Source organism: Watersipora subatra, chromosome 7, assembly GCF_963576615.1.
Source record: "Watersipora subatra chromosome 7, tzWatSuba1.1, whole genome shotgun sequence".
NCBI classification, from domain to species: domain Eukaryota; kingdom Metazoa; phylum Bryozoa; class Gymnolaemata; order Cheilostomatida; family Watersiporidae; genus Watersipora; species Watersipora subatra.
In genome coordinates, this window is record NC_088714.1 from 33063225 (window position 1) to 33086836 (window position 23612).

The following is a 23612-nucleotide window of genomic DNA, read 5'->3' on the forward strand; positions in this document are numbered from 1 at the left end:
ATAATACAAGAGATTCAAATTTTACAATGAAAAATATACAAAAATACAAAGGATTAAAAGTTTTAACCTGAAATGTAGATTTAATGTCAAGGATATAGCACCATGTATCCATAATTGTTCAGCAACCTGAAAATGAAGTTGTGTAACCATGCAGAAGGATTCCTCAACTGAAGGAGCGGTTTTTTAATATCTTCTTTGGAGTTTTAACAGAGATTTTCTTGACTAGGAATGTGAATGGAGTGCTGGAAGCATCCATAGCGTAGTAGACATTGTCATCAGCCCTCAGCTGTAATTCTGTAACAATGTATTTAGGGTTAATAAATACCGTTACAAATAATAATCTAATAAATACATTTGGAGTTAACCTGCGAGTGTTGTATCTCAAATTCATTTCCAACAATTGCTATAATGTGAAGGAAGCTGGATGGTAGTGATGTACAGACGTTAGTTACAGGTCTGGTGAAATTTAATCATGGAATGTTGTTTAATCACTTACTAAGCTTGCGAGGCAAATAACAAACGCAAATTTAACTATTACTGTAATGTGCAGCCACAAACTAGGCAGTCAAAAGTCTAAACTTGCGATTAACAATATATTTTCTTGTGCCACTTATTTCGGTCAACGTCTTCGTTATCAAAAATTAGTAATACTAATTCATTAACATTATTGTGTTAACATTGTTATCAAAACCAATTTCCTTACACTACGCTACAATCTCTTAACCCATTTGGCACTCCACATTGTTATGAGCTGTGCTATTAAAGGCACTGCTCAGCTTTGCTTTTTATTATTATCATTTAAATATCACATAGACAAGACTATCACAAAAAATAAATAACAAGCCTAATTTGTGTAGATGTCAATAATTATTTAATCTAGTTGTTGACATGCACTAAATGTGTACTGTTCAAACAGTAGCCAATGCTTAGCAGTGTTAAGATGTGCCATCGCTTAACTGTTGTTCTTGGCAAAGACCTTCAAATTTTGTTTTAGCATAAATCAGATTACAGTAGGAAAATATTATACATTATTTCAAAATCATGTGTAAATCTCTTTAAAAACATTTAATTGTTTTTAGAAAACGAATATTTCTATGTATCTATCCAGTTGTTAGATATGACTAAGGATGCAGATATTTAAAAGTGCACAAAGGTATTTTAAAAATTTCTTTAGCAAAAAATTAACTTGCCTCTTTGTTTATCTGTGATTTGTACCAGACAGAAACTTGATGGATCATTCTCCTCAGTGGTATCCTGGTGGAATTTTTCCAACACTCTTCGAATGACTGCCAAAGCGCGATCCTTGTTGGTCAGCTGCCAAATTGAAAATATTTTAAAAATCATTGTAAAGCTAAAACTTATCTGTGACAATGATAACATAGTAGTCAATAGTTAATCTTACTTAAAAAAATGTTTTATGTATGTGAGAATATAACTCAGGAGCTAAATTATGTTAGAGTAAGAACTACTACTTATCAAATTTTTAAAGATAACCGGGTTGGCTTTTGTGATATTTATGTACCTTTTGTGTATATACGAGTATATGTATATGTACCTTTTATGTATGTATATATATGATATGTATGTACCTTTTATGTATAGATGTATATGTATGTACCTTTTATGTATGTACGAGTATATGTATGTACAAGTATATGTATGTACAAGTATATGTATGTACAAGTATATGTATGTACAAGTATATGTATGTACAAGTATATGTATGTACAAGTATATGTATGTACAAGTATATGTATGTATGTACGAGTAGATGATATGTACGAGTATATGATATGTATGTACCTTTTATGTATATACGAGTGAGTATATGTATATACGTAGTTATTGGAAGAATAACACATTAAACTTCTGATGATAAGCAGCTAATTAACAGACAAACTTCCTCTACAATCAATCATCTACAAGTTTGGCTGTACAAAGAAACTGAAATGTAAAAAATTTGCAATTATTATCAAGAACCGATAAACTCGATGTTGCCCAGGATTTTTTTCCTTTTCAATCAGATTATCAATATATCAGATGTGGATATTTAGGAGGCTAGTTCCCATGAACGAGATAGAGGTTTGAGACCAAATGTTTTTGTGAAGTGTGCATTTGGACAAAATCGGGTAAAAATATGGAAAAGCATAGTGTTTACGTGGACCAACAAACGCACGCGAAATGATGAAGTGGGAATTGTTAACATTACATACGGGATTGTCTATTCATGTTTTAACAAAAACTTAACAAGTTGAGAGACTTGCAATTATTTTCATTGACATAAGACTTTTTTTTCTCACATTTAAAAATGAACATAAAAAGCAGAGATTAGAAATCATTAGCAAAGACATATGAAACTTTTTCTCACGTTTATACTTTTGTAGTTGACCGTTATGTCTTGACCAGAGGCCAAAAGGGTGACCTTGATCACCCTGCGGTCTTGATTGCCGCTAACATCGCTGTCTCCTGATGATATTGAGCTCTGTGATGTGATTGGGTGGGCTGAGTCACTGGAGGCGGAGCCAATGGAGACTCTATCAGAAGGTGTTGGACTTGTGAGCGAAAAGTTAGAATAGGAAAGAGTTATGCTTGTGTATGACGATCTGAAACAGAATTAGAACAAAGATTCATTAGCACAAGCCATTCAAAGTAGCTTTTTATTTCTTATGTCTATTTCTATCACAAACTACCAGGTTTGCAGGTCCCTACAAGTGTGTATGTAAAAACACCGTTTCCATGGCAACCTTTTAACTGCGCAAAAAATGATTAATGTTTCATTGTTTATGTATAATGTGCAACTAGTACTTCATATTAACTCTAGTCACGCAACATAAATCCATTTTCAAAAGTTTTGAAAGATTATTTTTCTATAGAAAATCAACAGAGAAAGGAACAATATTGAGATGCATGAAAATACTGCAGACATCTGCTCCACTGATGGCTACCACACAGGGTGCAATACATCAGTTTATCATACAAGAACTAGCATAGCTCTGACAATACTTTAGTTCCTAGAATTAACTACCAGTTACAGTGCTGTAAAAAACCTGTATGTGTATAAACATCATAAACATCATATATCTATCTATACTACCAGATCTATAATATCAGTTACAGTACTATAAAAGGTCTGTTCACTGTTCTTAATAAAGCAATGACAAATTTCTATTTTACAGCAAATTAGAGCAAATATACTGATCCATCTCTGAATTGTAGTAATCAAACTATGATTAAGCTATGAGTAATCCAATCAAATTACACATTCCACATACAAGGCTTCGCGTGATGACAAAAGCGGCACTTAGTTTTTAGGTAAAATGAGTAGCATTTGCATATAATTACTGTTTAGCTTCAGGATAAGACAACTCCTCAAGTAGCCTCTCATATCTACTTACACCGATGATTTGCTGGAGCCATTTTTGTGAAGACTTCGCTCATTTGGGTATGGAGCCTCTATTTCACACGAGAGGGCATAGCTGCAAACATAATTTTTATTGATAATAAGTTTTTCCTTGTTGCGTGTGAGACAAGACTATTTTTAACAACAAATAATGAACTGTTAAAATTAGTTCACAACTGCTCTCAAATTACACTGAGCAAGTCAAACACTGACTAAAACGCAATAATCAACAGTGCTGATGGTATTTATTGTAAACTAGCACTGCCCTTTCGATCAAAGATCAGAGCGGGTGGGAGTTACCTACCCAACACACTGTGAAACTGAAAATGAGTTCAAGAGGCAAAAGTGAAGTGTAGTTGTTAAGGAATAGTTAATGTGAATCAAATGTGTAGTTCATTCAAGCCACGCTCTCAGATTTTTAACAATAAATATGTAACTGCAATGTGTAATCACACAAAATACACAAGTGAGAACTAACAAGATATTAGCTATTTTACAAGTTTAATTAAAAAGCCACAAAAAGTATAAGCTAGATAATATTTAATGTTTTCTCGTATAATGTGAGATAGTTTTATGATTTTAAGCTTAATAAAGTAGTTTACTCTGTAGTCCCTTTATGTATGTTGATTCTTATCATATAAACTCCCTAGGTATGGCCACAGCAATCCCTAGGTATGGCCACAGCAATCCCTAGGTATGACCGCAGCAAACAAATGCTATAGATAATAAAGAGAAGAGTGAGATTTTATTAAGTAAAAAATATATAATCTGCTAATCTTTCAATTTTTGTAAATTCATTATGCTAATACGTGATACAGCTATTTAAACAATAATTACCCCATTTACAACGTTACCAACCAAACTGATCTAATAAATTGATATAATGCTTTTTTTACTTGAAGGTCACATGACATTTACCGATATACATGTAGTGTGGCTTGAAACCAATTTGTGTTAAGCATGTAACTGAAGGTATAAAAAATATTTATATAAAATTTGTTTTGAAACTTTCTTGTCATCAATGAATGAAGTACTTGAGAATCGTGTTTCAGACAACGTTTTTTTCAACCTGAGATTATTGTACTTATAGCAAATCCTGTGATACAACAGAATGTGGTTGTATCCGGCATCGGTATTTTTCAAAAAGTTTGTTATTTGCTATAGTTGACTCTATCTAAGTTCACGATCTTGGAACTTAATAAAAATGTGTTGGCACATTTCTACAACAGCCAATAAAAACTGGAGCGCTTGTAGGTGCTGCAGTGCTGTCTGGCACTCAAGGAGCCTTAGAATGTTATCAGAGTGTTAGTAATATATAGTTACCTGGTGCTAAAGCTGTAACACCGAAATTCTATTAACCACTTTGTAACCTTAACTAACATTTGTAAATACAAATGCAGATGTACAACAAAGGTGACGGCCATATTGAAACACAGTAGCTAAATATACAACGCAGAAGAGCTTTATCACAAATATACATATTTTATGAAGTCTGAGCCAGATACCTTTCAGTGCTGTCAGAATTTATGAGATCACTCAATAATTCATGCCTTTGTTCATATTGGCACCCTTGCTGGAGCCATGTCAATATATTTAATTAGCACATATATATGTACATCAAAGTAGATGCACCGATTACTCCTTGTTCTAGCAAATATAGTAACAGCCTTTCAGTTGTGTTTTATAGCAGAGGTGATGAAATTAGTGTCATTATGTTATATCTATATTAAAGGTAATTCAGCCACTTTACACAATCTTTTCAGGGTGATGAATTATTGCAAGAGTAGATCAACATATGTCGCATTAGCACCGCAAAATAAATTTCTTTAGAATACAATAAGCTAATAACTAGGCTATCTATGTCAAGGTCAGTCACATACGTACTTTCATGGAAAACATTAATCACCGATTGCAGCTTAATGAAAACTTACTCCATATTATTCGTTATAAAATTCTGTGTCAAATGGTATATGGTTTCTGGTAGGTTATAACTAAATTAAGGCAGTAAATCATCGCTACCAGCAAATGTCTCTTAAAATATGAGCTGGTCTCATAATCTCTGATGGCACTGTTGCACTACCACAGGCTACGCCCACTACAGCTTACCTTTCATCTTCTGTGTAAACTCTCATTGAGTTGAACCAAATTTTGAAGCGACGATGAGGTGCGATTTGGTACATTTTTGCTGCCGATTGGAAGAGGGTAATCTGAGCTACTATTTCAAACTCTTTACGTTTCTTTTCAAAGTTGACGAGTCCATTATCCGTGTAGTCAGAAAATGCCGAGTCTACCATCGTTAGATCGGAGAGAAACGTGCCGAGGTATGGGACCGTTCCACAGCAGAGTGCCGACTATAACATGATGCAGATAAGGATGTGAAAATCGTACTAGAAACATTTCCCTAGTGTTGCACATCAACTTTCGTAAGCATATGAAAACATGTATAAATAGCTCTAAGGTGTGAGAATTGAAATCTTTTTCATAAGATGTTTCCTATTTGTATATTTCTAAACAAGTTAGTATTTTAAAAGTAATTAAGGAACCACAAGTTTGTCTCACAACATTGTTATTCTAAAATGACACAATTTTATTGCGTCTTAAAGCATCTTCAGGCTTCCATTTCCAAGATAACGCTAAAGTCCCAGGCAAAAGTTACAATAGATGAACAAGTTTTATGCTAGCGGTGCAGAAATACCTGCTCATATCTATGTAGATCTGAGTCTATGCCAATTGTTTTGGATTTTCTTCGTTGCTGACTCGAAACCTTTGCTGTTCCTTCCTGCAAAATAAACAAACTGCAAGTGACTATTTGTAAAGCCAAAACATTTTGATGCTAGAGTTACGCCGCCGATCCCATCATCGCTATTGAACAACCAGATTACATAATTTGAACATAACTTAAGAGTGTATCATCATTATTATTGTTACTATCAACAATAAGATTATTATCACTATTATTATGGCTGTTATTGTCCCTATTTTTTTCTATCACTGCATTTCATAAAAATATAAGAATTTCCATCTTACACAACAAACACAAATGATGATATGGATTTGCAAGGTTTCTACTGAACAGCCATATAAATGTTTGACTGCTTACAGGAAATATTCAAGATGGGCAGTAAAAGTATTGATTTGAGCTTTTAAATCCTGATTTCAAAATACGCTGTAAACTGGTCACAGATAATTGAAAATCATCTGATTAATCATTGGCTAAACTGTGTCTTGCTGACACAAGAACTATTATTGTTGTTTGTCATGATTATATGTATATAACTATTATTATATGTAATCATTTCATTCGTATTTGCGTTTGGGTGGATTATATCTTGTTAACTTTTATTGCTATAATCAAAATGATGCGATGTCGTTGGATAAAGCTTTTCTTCAGAGTTCAATTTGATAAGTCCCTTTTATTTTGTCAGCAAGGCTTCAAAGGAAATCCCATGTTATTGCAACTTCAAAACAATTAATACAATAATTCCACTTAAATGTACTATTACGTATGACCTTTTAGTAACTATTTTAAACTACTACAATCTAATTTAATAATTTTATTACATTTAATTTGTATTATGTATTTAATGACTATCTAATTCATTCTATGTAAATATATAATACTATACAAAGTCTGTTTCTATAGTGTTTGTCTTAAACACATTAGTATAAAGTGATTGGGTAGCCTTAGCTAAATTAATGAGCTAAAAAATAAACGATACATTAAGCAATTTCAATAGACATTGACTTCAATTTATAACCGAATATTTTATAACCGACCTTCATTAGTAGCTCTCTACTGGCAATCTGATTGCCGTCAAGTGAAAATATCTGTGAGAGGTCGGTGTATATCTCCATGGAAGACTTGTTTACATTTGACCATAACTACAACATCAACACTTGTTGTACAGAATAAGAAAAAGAATTCCTTCCTATTTCTACAATCCAGACTGTCATAATCGAGCAATTTTATTTTTAAATTTTATACATTAATCTGGAATAATTGTGTTCATAGCTGCCTCAAACGAGCAAATATGTAATAGCAATTAGCAACCAGCACAAGCTAAATTGATGTTTAGTTGTTAGTAACTACTATGTAGGGTATATGAATTATGAAATGACCGCCTGTTAGAGTTTCTGTGATTGTTTTCTAACAATGCTTCTGAAAGAGATCTAAAGAGTTAACATATATAATACTTGTTATCAATGAGAAGGTTTCGATAAAAACCTAATGCAACATCTTGCCAAAATATTACTCATGAACTTACGATTGTAGAAGAAATTGAAATATTGAACGGAATATTCTAGCAAATTCTTTAAAATCAATAAAGATGGCAGCCAAACTCACAACATTAAAAAGATGATCAGGTTTATCTAGGTTTAACCTTGGTTCTTACCTTCTTTAGCCTGAATATTGGACTACTCTGCAGCCCGCTGATTATTGCTCTCAGGCTAGAAAAATTCTTCATAATTCTCAATTCTTGAGCTATGGAAATCCACTTTTCTATGATATTTGCTCTCTTTGATGATTTGAGGCCGATGTCCTAAAATAAGAGTTATCTTATCTTGAGTATGTCAGCGCTGTCAGATCTCTACTATTACGACGTATTTGATGTTCAAATCAATATGTCTTACGAGTTTGTTTGTAGAATCAATGACTAGGGTTTAATATTTGCTAAATATCTGTGGGTTTATTTACCACTGCAATACCATCAATGGAAACACCTGCTGACATTAGTCAAAGCTGTAATACTTAGTCACCCCAATGTGCAGTCACTTGTTGGATGATGATATGTTCTAAAATATGCTATGATTGCAGTTTAAAAGCTAGATTTACCTAAAGTACGGTGGGCTTGATGGCGCATAAAAAACTGTATCCCAATTATGCACAACCAAGTTTCCAAAAGAAAGTGGTATGTTAAAAATTTGGTCGTCCGATGAAACAATGATCATTGCAACGAGCTGTTAGTCCAAAGATGATAAGTACTAATAGTGTATAATGAATTATTAAGCATGGTTTGAAGGGGGTGGATGCAGCAGTCTGCAACTCCCTGGCTAAGCTACTAAATAAAAGACTTTTTTACAAGGCTTGAGCTACAAATAAAAATTTTCCTACCATCGCTGAGTGTCCACTTCAAAGCTTCACTGATGCGATTTTGTAAAAACTTGACTTTTATGAAAATGTTTAATGGAAGCAAACTAAAATCAACTAAAAATGACCAACCTTTAAATTTTCATACGATGACAAACCGATTCTTTGAAAAACCTTCACTTCGTGAAAATGTAGTTCTCGAGCACATTAAATGTGATTGCATAGTAAAAGCAAACGCATAACATCTGCCAGTACACATAGTAAATTAGTCATGCCATGGAAGACAAATCCAATTAGACTATTGTTGGTGTAGCAGCAGACACAAACTGAACTTACCTTGAGTATGGTCGATATGACTGTGTATATTACTGAGTTGAACATTGATATGGTAGCAGCGACTGTCGGACATTCATTTGCCTTCTCTCGACTTCTTTGATTCCACGTCGAACCGAGGCACTGGTGTGCTTCTACTTTGATAAATAGCTCCTGAAACCACCCAATGACATAAAACAAAGGTTCGATAGCGATAGACCAATCAAAGAATGGTGTCCGCATCATTAGACACTCTGTATCATGACTATGTAAGATTGGTTAGTCTCTGCTAGAAACAACGTCTGCAGAATGTTTTTAGCACTAGTTCAGCAGCGGGGCTTTTTCATTTCCATATGAAAGGTGTGAGAAAACTTCTGCTCTACCAGATAATCCCAGTGATTTCCCTATTTACCCAGCTCAGTATAATCTAGTTTTGTTATCGATCTACATTATAAAATAGCGTTACGCAAAAAAGAGCTTTTTCTTACAATTCCCATAAATTTACTTTACTATTCTCTATTTTATTTTATTTTTGTTAAATAAATAAAATATAGAATTTTTTTAAAAATAAAGGTTTAACTTGCTTTGAATGGCATTGATTAATAATAATACAGTTTATATCTATCTTCTATGTGGCATCAGCATTTGAAGCACACAAAAGTGCGCTATTTTTAACAATGTACAACCTATACCTGATTTTTAGGAGCTAAACTCAACAAAACAAGCTGTTTATCAGCTGCATTAGTGAGAGATAAACGCTATACCAGGGGTATTGTGGTCACAGTGTCACCCACCCTCAACACACGAGTAAACAGCTATCACATTGTTAGTTTACTATCCAATCAAATGTTTTCACATGTCTAGCATATCGCATATTTCATCGATTATTCACCGTATCGACTAATCTCAGACAACAGAGCTTTAACAGAAATAACCGAGGGTGTAGATGCCACCAAGCTCGAAATAACATCAAATTTACTGACCAGTGTCTGGTCTTCATCAGTGTTGTTGTTTTAGTCAAAAATAACAACTCGGTTATTCATAACAGGAAGCTAAAAGTTACTACTCGGAGAGCAGCAGCAGGCAGCTTCATTTGCTACTGATGTACATCATCTCAGAGTTATAGCAGTTACTAGTGAAAAATGACTAAAACTTCATTAAAGTGCTAAATTTTGAAAGAGATATACAGCTTATGCCCAATGCTGTTTGAATTGCGGAGCTTGCATGGGAAGTGTACATGCGTGCGCGTGTACATGCGTGCTTGTGTGCGTGCGTGCTTGTGTGCGTGCTTGTGTATGTGCGCGTGTACGTACGTGTGAGCAATACCTTGAATATCGAGTATGAAATATGCTTAGCTTACTGCAAACAGAGGTTGTGTGCGTTTTTAAAAGCATCAGACACAAACAAGGCTTTATGATCTTGGCTGGACATGCCTGAGTCCAGTGGTAAGGAAGCCTTGATGACTAGAGACATACCCAGTCGCAGAAAGCAATTTAAGATGTTGAATGTCAATCCTATCACCACCAGTGGCCTTTCTTTGGGAATTCAACCCCAAACCTGTTGTTTGCAGGTAAGGCGCTCTAGACCACCAGTACAGACTGAAGTCAACAGTACAACTGTTGTTTGCGGGTCAGGCATTCCAGACCACTAGGTGCACTTTCCGTGCACCACAAATGCATCGGAAGAGCCGAAACCAAATTGACATCAACCTGTCTAAGCCAAAGGTACCTGTACTCACCATTTGAGACAATAATTTGAAGTTATGTACTTCTGTCGTACTTACAGCGTCTATCCTTGTAAGTTGCTCCGCAATGGTTCGGGCATTGAGCTGAGAAAACTCGACTACTTCTATGAGTTCAGATTTACCAGGAGATGGGAAGAGGCGACCATGTACAGTGTATGATCCATCAATAGAGTCTGATCCATCCAAACAAACCCCGTCATCAGCTGCAAAAAGCCAAAGTAACCCTGTTTCATGAACCATAACTGTAATGGTTGGAGCGCTGTGAGCTCCTTATAAAAAACAAGCTATTTTTATAGACCACGGGCTTATAGATGGCATTCAATGAATTGGATAGTTTGACGCCGTCATGGTCCTCATAACTTGAATATTGTAATTTTCTGCCCTACTGAAGAATATATGAGTATTATATTTTCTTTGGGAAAGTAGACAACTTCATACTTAGCAACATTTTTACATTAACGCTAGCCAATATCTCACCAATATCTTACAAAATCATAAAGTATTAAATAAAAAGCAAATTATTTATACAGTGACAGCTGAAACTCTACATATGCCATTCTTGCTAACTGCTGACCTACATGTTGAGCTGTCACTAGTCAAAAACAAATAGACCTGCACCACAACTTGTCAAGCAAGGACAGTTTTTTCAAGTATTCTAAACTACCCCTTATCTTTGTCTAGCCACCATTGATAACAAATTCTACTAGTGGCTTATAAGTTGTGTATGTGTCTTGCACCAACTGAATACTTCTATTTATTTGGTGATTGTTAAGTTAATACGGACAAATAGCCACTGAAGCGGGATTTAAAAATTCACAACTAGCAAAATAGTGAAAAATTTCATTTGAACTTAATTCAGCTTTATTTTTCTTTCTCAACAAATGATTAATTATTGTTCTCAAATTTGCAACAAACAATAGTTTTGTTACACAAATTAATAACAATAATTTGTATTTTTTAAAAACAAGTTTAAGCTTTTTTTATCAATTTCAAAATTATTTCAATTTAACATTTAATGAAATGCAAAAAAATTTAGGAAAATGAATGAATTTTTAAAATACATAGTAAAACAAACAATAAAAACAGAAAATAAACCATGATGCATTTGGACTTTTGTCAAAGTTATGCACTCTTTATGTACTCTCTTGTTATGTGGTAACAACCAGGAGTGGTATGCATCTTGTCTATACCATGATATGACAGCACTCGGTGTGGTATCAACCAGTAGTGGTATGCATCTTGTCTATACCATGATATGACAGTATGAATACTTGGTGTGGTAACAACTAGTAGTGGTATGCATCTTGTCTATACCATGATATGACAGTATGAATGGTTTATCACTGAACTTTAAACCAATTAGCCAAGACCTGTCAACTTACGCTCATCGTCGGCGCAGAACTTGGAGAACCTGTGTTGGACTCGGTTGAAAAGTGGAGAGTTCGGAACTGAATTTTTAAGAAAAGTTCGCAAAGCCTGCAGACATGGATAGCTTGGAGGTTCATTGAAGTCCAACAAGTACAGGTCAAGCCATATAGACAACAAATGTAGAATGGATCTGCAATGCAATATATATCACCATTACACAACAATTTAAGTTAAAAATAGCTATTGCAATTGCAAAACAAAGCGAATGAACTGACAGCTACAAACAGGTGCTATATGGTGCAATAGATCTCTATACAAATGATACTAACTGACACATTGAACAGTTGTAATCCTTTATATCCTAGGCACTACAGGAATTTAACCACATCTAAACAGTAATGAACTCCATAACTTTTCTACTGAATGCTTGATGAAAAACTGTAGCAACATTGGATAAATGTTCAATTAAAGGCTCACGAATATATCACAAAAACAGTATATGACTAGTTCGAAATATAAAATTGAAAGTTTTGTTTTATTATGCGATAAATTGAAAAAAATATAGTCAGCTCGCTATATTATATTTTACAGTACAAAAATAGAACCTACATAAGCGCAATACCTATTTGAAAAAAGCTTGTAAACTCATAGAGAAGATAACTCTTACTTGATTACTAGATTACTGTAATACTCATAGCTGATATGAATGCTAACAAGTATCAGCATAATCACAGGGTTTGAGCGGTCGATTGAAAGCTCACTTTTTTTTCACCAGCTACAGTATTAAAAGTCAACCTTTGATTTTCAAAGTTGAAGAACAAGCCCTGAAGGTGTGCGGATAAGCACAGTTACTATTATAAAAAGCTTTTGGTTTGGTGGCAGCTAATATCTAACACCGCATGAGTTAGAGTTACTCACTGTTGAAATACACTCGCTTTCGGTATCCCAGAGTCTTCGTACTTTAGATAAAGCTGCGTCAGCTTCTCCGCCAGAGTCAGCGGAGAGCAAAATGTTCTGAATGTCGCAAGAAATATTCTACAAACAGAATAAAAAATTAACTAATTAATAACGAAATGAAATCAAATAATCGAAGAAATAAGCAACATCGAGCAGGAATTGACTTGAAATTAGCTTTCAATGAGTTTGTAAAAACACGCGCCTCCTCCAGGAGTTTTTATATGCAGCCTTATCTCTACTCAGAGTCACTTAAACACAAGTCTTTTAACTTACGATGTCAAATTTGAATAAATATTTGACTTTATTCGTGTGAAAAAGTCTTCAACATTTGACTTTCATTCACCTGAAACATCATTTCTATACGTGAAGATGGAATAATACGAATTTAGAATAAACCCTCAAAAACACAAAAATAATAAAAGTATGTAAGCTAGGTTAGTTCAACTATTCCCTAGAGTAAGTTAGAGTAAGTTATGCAGTGCATTTCTATTACCAGCTCTATTGCTGAGCATAAGCATTACTGAGCTGAATCTTTCATCCATTGGTCTCTATAGCAACAATAACAAATCTTTTTAATGTTACTTTTTGTATTTAAACAGAAACTTTACATGAAATTTAGCATTTTATATATTTTGTGTAATGCATTTGTTTTAACGCTATATATTGTCAACTGCAACATGAATTAAAGAATGATCTTAGTTTGTTGGACTGTAGGACAAATCAAATAAATTATATTGCATTCTTATAAGAATATTTGCTCCAATATATATGATGGTTTTTACATGTACTAATACCCTAATGCACTAGTGCCTTGAATGCATTAAACACTAAAGCACTAATGAGCTAATGCACTGATACACCAATACACTAATTTACCAATACACTACTGCACTAATATTCTAATGTACTATTGCTTTAAATGCATTAAAACACTAAAGCACTAATGAACTAATGCATTAATAAACTAATGTACTAATACGCTAATATACTAATGTACTAATACATTAATGCATTAATACACTAACAGAGTAATGGCTAATGAACAAGATTCATTCAGTAGTTATTCAAGTAGAGAGTTGACTCGTAGCTATAATGGCAGGACTTCACAATTGACATTGACTTGGGTTAGTGATGGTGTACGCGCCGCGCCTCACATATTTTATAAACTGTGCCACTCAAGATATCTACTGCTGATCAGAGTCAAGTTATCCACCAGTACTCATTGTGGCAAGATGTGCTTACTTTACCGCTGTCACCCTTTCATTAGCCTTACAAAAAACCAGATGCTACATCCCAGGGGAGCATATGAATCTGTTTGCATAATCTGTCCATTATGATCATGCATATCAATTATGCAAACAAGCCTCACCTACTATAGACAGAGTCAGTATTTACATAGCGACTCAACATGAACAAAAGTTGAAGCCATGACGCACAGCCGCTCTGCGTATCAGAATTAACGGTTTGTTAGACGTTCCATAGCAACTATAACAGACAAGCTTTCTCAATCCGATAGCAGAAGATTAAAATGCATTGAACTTGTGGTCTACATGATATGCATAACTGCGCACTAGACAGTGGAATAATTTTGGTATTGAACCAATGAACCTATGAATCTCCCATGGACCTCCCTCGGTGCGAATAAAACAGCTGGCATATAGCAGCTATAAAGCTGCAGCAAAGCAGCTATAAAGCTACTGAAATGCAAATGCCTATTTGAGCTCAATCTTCACTATGAAAGCAGTGTCTGTCTGTCTGTTCGTTACCATGGATGACAATTGGAAAAAAATTGCATCGTGCAGGATTCGAACTTCAATATTCACCTTGGAAGCATAGCACGCTATCATCTGCACTAAACATCCACATATATAGATTGTAGAATACTTGTGCACACACTTATTCCCGGTGCCTAATTGGCACACCAATCGCTCATGGCACATCGGACTGTTAGAGTGCTGTAGCTATAATTACTAATTTCGCTCGTAGAAATAGTTTAGCCTTAGTATTTAACTTCGCTAAGCCAGCACTCTCTTTTTCTCCCTAATTTCCTATCTGGAGTTGCGTAGCTTTCAACATTCACAAACTCCAAATCCATCATCGTTGCGCTTTGACTACCAGCGATATTTGATAACAAACTAGATTGAAAAGTAAGATGAAGTTGATCTAAACAACAAATGGACAGTTTGCTTCTACTTAAAATCCTCGTAGTCCTAAAGAAAATATGATGTTCCCAACGAGACTCTCACCTGACATAAGTGCCGTCAATGTCTCCACTTTCTAGAAAAAGAGAGTCGATCAGACGATCCAGACTGCCAGCTTTAATTATTCGAAGCTCTTTGGTTTTGAAGTTCACGCTCGCCACCCCGACCTCTTCTGATTTCTTCAGGGCAAAGGGCAATAGTTGTACATATAGTTTTTATGAAAACGTACGTCATGAATTATATTTTAAATATAATTTTACAGAACATAATTCTATGATTTTATTCAAGCTTAAATCAAATTTTCATAGCAAAACTAGGTTCATAAGAAAACTTTGTTGTATTTTGTAATTACAGCTATTCTGAATGCATCAGAGTTTTCGGATGTCTGATATTGTAAAAAATTATTCCACCACCACAAACCATTGAGCTAGAAACCGCACTTTCTACAATAAAAGTAAAATTACTTTCATCACGTTATTTAAAATATAAAATCAGAAACCTACTAAAAGTGACCAAATAAAATTTCCAACACCCCCTCAGAGCAGTACATTTAGCAGCAACCAGGATTTGTAAAAAAGATCAAGCTCTGAGTTGAAACAAATATGAGGCATGCGATTATGGAAATCGATTTTAAGGAAATTAACATATAAACATGGAGGAAGAAAAAAGCAATATAAACCTTTTTAACTAACTTGAACATAATACATTACTTCCACTTATAAAGATACAAAACTGTAGCAATTCTTGCTCATAGTTGGAGTTGTGCTACCAATAACAAAACAACTCTAAGACATCTTTATCCCCAACATGCCACCAAATGAGCGAGCATAAGCAGTGTTTACCTGTTGTGCAAGCTGAAGCTAAAATATGGAAGCATTATATGGTTATAGAGGCAATATCATTGATTACAGATTAGTTAGAAAAAATGTTAATTTATGCTTCAGACTAGACCTTGACCTGCTAGCCTTTTGGAATCAGCTGTGTTAAATAACAGCCCAAATACAAGGCTTGTTATTCATGCAGGACATCTTAGTATTTTTATTACTATTAGAGTAAGACATGTTCCACAATAGGTCTATAGGTTATTGAATTAAAAAACTTCAATGAGATTTCTACTTTTATGCAATTGGTGGTTTGAAATGGTTAATTTTATTGAAGTTATAGATTTACTAGTTATAATTATTTTTATATTAGTATTCACATGTTGAGTTGCATTACAGCTTTAACTAACTGAATGTAGAGTGATTACTTACCGCGCTGCGTGAAGCATTGTATGAAAGTTTTTTCAGATAAACATTGTAAACTGCGTCTGGTGTTTGGAACTCTTTTAGAAACTGGAGGCTGGAGTTATTGTCTGCCTGCAACACGAACCACCAGATCTAATCAGCTAATATTTAAGAAATCTTTTAATTTTAGTACATTTTATATCTAAGTCATGCACTTTATTGTTTTATATTTTATTATTATGTTGAATATATTGATATATTAAATATACTTGTTCTGTTTAACTTTGATGACGTAAGTATACCGGTATATTTTATTTTTAAATTAATACTTTGCTTAAATATGTTGGTGTTAGCTTTAAGCCATTCTCACATCCGCCTTGCAATCAACAATCCTTTTCCAACCAAGTAGAAGTGTGGCAATGACAATATCAATTTAAAGTAATTGTAATTACCAATTTTACCTAAAATCTCATTTAAAATTTGTAGTTGTCTTCCTTAGCTAAATACTGATAAATTATACGGTACGTATCTGTCGAGTTGAATTCTGATTCATTCATTTTAGCTCTACCAACTAAAATGCTACACTTGACAAATAAAACTTATAGGATTATGTAGATTCTAATTGCTCCATTATTTACCCCACAATGCAAACACTCCGAGCTGGTATCATAACAACGGGTGAATACAACAGTAAATGCCAGATAAGCTAGTCAATACACCTTGAGCGGATATACGGCATGCCATGAATGTACAAACCAAACAACGTAGTACAAAGACTACAAATGAGAGTATTCGTTAAGAAACTGAATATCAGATTTCAATAACTAATACACTGCTGCTGGACTTCTAAGCTGCCGAGCTGTATGTGGTAAGGCAGCAGCACATCTCTGATGAACTTTTGCCAGTGATTAATGGATGTTGAAAGGCTATTTACTCACTCCAAATGTCTTTAAAGTAAACCACAAAATGACTGCATGATATTGATAGAGATCATCAAGGCTATTGGGTGAAATGGCTGGTATCAGATGTACAGTTCTGCTCTAGTCATTTGAGTGACTATATGTTCATGACCAACATTTAATCGACCTTCTAAAACAGGATCTTGGTGAAATGTCAAGTTTCGACCTTACCAGTGATGTACATCATATGTTAGTCCTATCTATGATGTCTTACTCTTCAGGTTGACAGACAGTCAAGTACGAACTGTAGACATAACTAACTGTAGCAATACAATAAGTCGCCGACTTATGACCTATGCGACATACTTCCACACGGCTTTACGTCCGTGGGAAGGTCAGGCAGCTCAGTGCGAGGAGCAAAAACCATTTTTCATTATTTTTGTTAAGCTTTTTCATTATTTTTGTTAAGCTTTTTCATCATTATTTTGTTAAAGCGAATTTTTTCTGCCACACGATAACAATAATTTCTCTCGAAATTGAAATTTGGCGATTTGTGTACTGATTATATACGCTATTAAATGATATACGTCGCCGGCCATGGTGAGTTTAGCCTTATCCATAATGGTAAAAGCGGATTCGCAAACAGAAATCTTAGTTCAAAGTTTAAAGTTTGCTAAAATACACACTAACACTTCCATATGTTTAGTAAGTTAAATTCATATAAGTTAGGTCAGAATCGACAGAATATACAGAATCGACTTAGTCCAACTCGTCTTACGACTGGCCGGCCGAAACCAAATGCAGTCATAAGACGGCGACTTACTGTAGTTTCTATTACCCTCCACTCATCCACCATGTTTATTACTTTGCCACATTGCTCTTACTATTTAGCAATACAGAGGTCAATCAATGGCCTACTTTCATCCACTAGTAATATTTCTTCTTTTAAATTAATCAGACTAGTACACTGACAGTCGGTGTGCCGTAACAGGTCATTAGGTATATAATAAACATACCGGTATGTGCAATTATTCTACAACTGTAACATGTAGTTGATTAGTGCAGATGATGGCACGTCAGACTGCTATGCTCAAAGTCGTGAGTTCGAATCCCATACGATGTGATATTTTCGCAGCTTCCAGACATGGCTTTGGACAGGAGGATGGATAGATACAATTTATGAAATTATCATTTCTGTTGATCTTTGCTGACACAATCTTCCAAAGTATTATATACTGTTTGTCAATCGGCTCTGTTTCTCGGATGATTACTTCACGAGTGTGTTTAACCTTTTATAATGGTGGTGACAGCGGGTCAATGCTGTTCTTTGTTTATGCTGACGAATATTTGTACAGAGTGGATGAGTAAACGTAAACGGTGGTGACTATTGTTACTATTCCTACTTTGCTGCCAGGTGAAGCTATATGGTTAGTAACCATGAAAACAAACGGTTCCGCCTCTTGGTGGCAACTATACCAAGAAGCGGATACGATATGGCCATATGTATGCGTTTAAGTTTGCTGGGAACCTTTATGATGGTATATCTCAGCTGCTGATGTAATAACTCATATTGGTTATTTGCTGATCTGCAATGTAATGTCAGCCTTTTTGGAACTTGAACCCACGTCTCCTGTTTATAGATACAACTCTATAGACCACCAGGCCATGGCAGCTTCTAATAGTTAATATGAGAATATAAACTGAAAAATCAAACTGTGATATCTTTGAAAGTGGAGAACAGTCTATATCCTTTATTGACCTAACATTTCCACATGTTCACACGAAAATGATTAAAAGCAGATCACGTTTATGCATCACTGACTTTCGAAATATTTATGTTTGTTGTAACGGTAATTTGAAAAAGATTGACTTTGTAAAAAAGTCCGGCAATTTTATTCAGCTCTGGGAGTTTTCAGTATCATAAATAAGATCCTACGAAAACACCGGTTAGAAAGGATATGAAACATCCGTAAGGAAGAATAGTCAGTAAATAAAGAACTATTCCATGAATATACTACTCTAATTGAAACAGCATTTTCTAGCGCGCTGCCGGCTTCACAAGTACTTAAACTAGGTAACTGTCAAACCTCTAAAATAACGAGAAATCGCTAATAATCACGGTGTTTTCACGACTTGATATAAAGGGAAAAACCTGCAAGTCAAGTGAACTTTGTTACACAAATTCTTATCAAATGTTTCATGCTTACGAAATATGGAAACGGCATTTATTAATGATGGTCAAGAAAACACTGCGCAAGCTATTCCATTTTAAACATTTCCATACTTCAGATGTTCTTATTTTGAAAGTGCGCTGCTAAGCGAAACAGGAGTGCACCACTCTGACTTCGGGCATAGAAGTCCTTGTTTTTATAAGAAAACACCTGTGTTAATCCTCAGCCTGTGAATGGCCATTGAAACACTTATTGTACAGTAACTCAATGTGTGCATAACTCCTAATCCGCTTCATTCACACAATAGAAACATAGTGAATGGTGAAAGCTAGACATTCAGTGCTTGCTGCCTGAAGAGTAGCGAGCTGACCAATGAATCGTGGATGCTTGCGGCATCAGCATGCTGCAGCATGGATGCTGCTGATCCTTTAACCACTGTGAGGCAAGGATACCCAGGAAATATATCCAAATAGTTTTCTTTTGTAAAGACACACGGAGAGCTTTAGGTGTTTTCTCAACCTAGCTGAACAGGAATTCCCACTTGCTACAACATTCTGCGTCAATACTTCTGCAGGAAATGTTGCTTCACTGATCAGACAAGGCTGCTATTCAGTAAAAAGTAACATACGGACACAGGTGTCAAACATTGCGGCCTGTACATGACAGAGGCCCATCTGTTGCTGCATCTACCACACTCATTCTCGTCCCTTGGTTTGATAATAACTTGTCAAGTTTTTAAATATCAGCTTAAAACTTCCCTTACAGTAGACACTAATTTAATTTGTTATGCTTATCAATTTTAAGTTTTATCAAGTTGAAATGTTAGTAGAGTTAAACTTTTATTAGCTTTTGCCTAAAGCGCATCTGACGCACACAGCTTCTATTAGTGGAAGCATTAGCCTGCTTTGGAGCTTTAAATTATTGCGGTATATTATGGTTTTATTGTGGTAATATAAACTCGCTCTGCTAAAGCTCTCTATCATGCATGTGCTTAGAGATGTCTATCCATTGCGCAATTCATGGTCATAATACGCAGTTAGAGAGTAGATGGAGTACAAGTAGGCATTACTACATGTAGATTACAGAAGGGCCAGCTTCTTGTACTAAGTAGCTGTCTTAATGAATAGCCAGAAAGCCATAATCCCAACGCTAACCTATCAATGTGTGTTGTTCAGCCTTAGAGACACAGACTGATGATGCATTCGGTACACGCTGCCGATGTCCCTGTGTGTTGGTGTTTGTTCGGAGTGCTTTATCATTAACTGAGTATGGTTATACTGAACACACTTTTTGCTTTTTCTATAGCAAAGAAAGTTGTTGGTTTAAAAAAAATATATTGTGTTAGTAAGTTCTTTGGCTAACTTAGAGCAAGCAACAACTGTTAAAAACTGTGGGTCTGTGTACAGAATCAAGAAAAAAAACTTGTCACATTTTTGGTGATCTAGCCAATAAGGATGAGTTTGAATTCTTTTTGCATGCCATAAAGAGTGACCAAATACTGCATGACAAAATATTGAACATTATCTGCCATAGAATGAGTTCCATGGTAAGTCACATCGTCCTACGAGCACCTATAAACTTGGGATTTATATTCTACATGTAGTTTTCAGCAAATTGAGCTCGACACAGTCATTACTCATTCGATGACCCGTAGATGAATCCGATAAAAACGTTTAAACAAATACTAAATGCTTTTGCTATCGTACCCAAAACATGAAAAATGTTGTAATGCTCTCAGCCCACAGACTTCAATGCTGCATTTACTACATATCTGGGTACTGTCAACAGACCAACACACTTGGTGATCTTTTACTATCGTGCATCCCAATTAAAGTAAAAATTACAGGTTTTCTCCTAACATTGCAACAAGGAGTAGGCAGTCCCAACCGCGTAAGCCTAAAAGCTCTACATCTAGAGAACCTGGAAGAAGCTAAAGGCATTGATATAATACGCCATGCATACTCAGGCACCCTAGTTCATCGCATAAGCATGCAATAAACTGGTACTAAAAAACCTATCTATGCCAAATTAGATGCGTATAAACTGTCTATTGTCACATATATATATATATCTATATATATATATATATACATGTATATATATCTCATGGCTGTAAATCTTCAAGATCTACAGTCTGATGACTGCGCGAGTACAAAACTGCCCGCAGCTAACCAAGATAAGTATTTTATTTAATTCTCTGTTAGCTTAAACGGCTCCATTCTATGTTGAGCCCTGTGCTTTTAGTTCTATTTATGATAATATAATAATATGATATATACTTATATATACAACAAGCAAATCAAAAACAGCAGGGATTGTTAATCTATAGGCAATATATATTTCTCAAAGTTGGTCGTTGGCGCAAATAGGCCACTGCTTTCCGTAACTACGCAAAGCGATGGCTTAGCGTCATAAGGGTAGCTCTTATTAGTAAGCTTACTCAAATTATCCATTAGCAATGTGCCAGGCTAATAGCAAGTGGCAGGTAACTCTCATTACCTCTCATTGTTTATAAGCTGATTTTTAATACCAGGGCAACGCCGGGTAGCACAGCTAGTACATATATATATATATATATATATATATATATATATATATATATATATATATATATATATGTATATATATATATATATGTATTAACAATATCCCTGTTTTTCATTCGCCAATGATATCATGCACTAAGGCTACGCTCTTGGTGATTCACTTCTATTTTTGTTTGTCGTAAAAACCATTATCACATTTTTGGTCATTGCATTTCTAATAACTTATCCAAAAGCAACAGTTTACTGGTCTCTGATGTAGTTTGCCCGGTATGTTCATAGAATAAAACAATTTCATTGGAAGTGTGTACTAACTCCACTAGCACAGCTTGTACTAACAGCTTGGATATTGAGAAAATATAAAACATATAACGGATTGACACGCTACAAGCCTGCTTGACATTCTAATCAAATACATACTGTACATGTATAAGGAAGTGTGACATATAAAGTAGTAGTACCCTGGCAGTCAAGTCACTCATAGATAATAAGTGTATGCACAAAACGCAAATCAGAGAAGGTGAATGACTGGTGCATGTGGTAGAGTGCTAGGCAGTATAGGCCATTGTTGCAGGTTCAAACCCTGTATGGTGCAACCTTTTTCCAACCTCAGACTGGAGCTTGTTATACTAACGATTACCAGCACAACTGTCCAGGGGATCGGTGTAGACGGTGACTCGCACAATCGGATCTTGAGTTTAACTGATCATCTATGTAAAATTGATTAGGCTGACATGTGCCAACTTATGCCCAGGCAAACCTACTGAGCAGTTATGTGTACCAGAGTTTTGACTAGATCTGGGCGTGATGACGAGGTCGATAGCATTGTTATTTTAAATATTCTACTAGCAAACTGGCGCAGCGACTATTACCCTGTTGACACTGCTAATGGAATGCCGAGTAAAAACAATAAACTTTATATAATGACGTATTGAAACAAACAGAAATACATTTTTTGAGAATCCGCCGACTTGCCCTCTTGTTAAACTGATCAATACGATCAGTTTTCAGTTAGAATATGATTACAAACAAACACTAATCCAGCAAGAATGTTGTTGATTTGTCAATGCATTCAATTACCTTTGACCAGATCTGAGGTTATTTCAATGAAGCCCCGAGGAGATGCCTGGATAACAAACAAATTAAAAGCTATTTCGATTGTCTTGTGTCCACCCCATCCCAAATAATGCCGAGCTGGTAAGTGTGAATACTAAAAACTATGCAACTTGACACCCACCGTTATTGGCTGAGAATGTCTTCCAACACGAGAGCAACACTGCATCGTAAGATCGGAATAGCCTGCTACCTCTGACTGACTCACAAATACAAATGAACATACTGTTAATGGAGACCAACAGTCACTGCTGGAAAATCTATTAACAGGGAAGTTTGGATTTTGTATCCCTCTGGTTGGCAAAACATAATGAATTTTCCAAACGTAAGTTTTAGTATTCAGTTCCATGCAAAGGGCATTCGCGTGACATCATCCACTCAAATAACTCTAAACCAAAACAAACACTTGCGCAATCTCTTTAAATAGCCAGCCGACTCCAATTGGACGCATACGCTGCTCTAAGTGGTTGAGTGCTGGCGAATCATCAATGGAAAGTTGAGATGACTGAAGCTGACAAGGACAAACTCATAAAAACTAAAGATGCCCAGACAGTGATACGAGGAAGCTTTGATCAAGCCATTCGCAGGC

At 35.2% G+C, this 23612-nt stretch overlaps 1 protein-coding gene across 5 annotated transcripts in view; it reads right to left on the reverse strand.

The window, feature by feature from the left end:
* Positions 1-30: 30 nt before the first annotated feature.
* LOC137399292 (ral guanine nucleotide dissociation stimulator-like 1) overlaps positions 31-23612 on the reverse strand; it is a 50977-nt gene continuing 27395 nt past the window's right edge. For 2 of the 5 annotated variants that reach the window (XM_068085336.1, XM_068085338.1), the window contains exons 2-16: positions 16325-16429; positions 15914-15931; positions 15117-15250; positions 12832-12948; positions 11928-12103; positions 10585-10748; positions 8826-8975; positions 7795-7941; positions 7178-7282; positions 6096-6179; positions 5507-5751; positions 3396-3476; positions 2369-2603; positions 1191-1314; positions 31-294 (exon numbers count right to left, since the gene is read on the reverse strand). In XM_068085336.1, the coding sequence (XP_067941437.1) occupies positions 164-294; positions 1191-1314; positions 2369-2603; positions 3396-3476; positions 5507-5751; positions 6096-6179; positions 7178-7282; positions 7795-7941; positions 8826-8975; positions 10585-10748; positions 11928-12103; positions 12832-12948; positions 15117-15250; positions 15914-15931; positions 16325-16429 (2016 nt within the window). In that variant the 3' untranslated portion in view covers positions 31-163. Of the gene's footprint in view, positions 295-1190; positions 1315-2368; positions 2604-3395; positions 3477-5506; positions 5752-6095; positions 6180-7177; positions 7283-7794; positions 7942-8825; positions 8976-10584; positions 10749-11927; positions 12104-12831; positions 12949-15116; positions 15251-15913; positions 15932-16324; positions 16430-23147; positions 23219-23612 lie in introns of those variants that run through there. The other 3 variants (XM_068085335.1, XM_068085337.1, XM_068085339.1) reach the window with 3 other exon arrangements.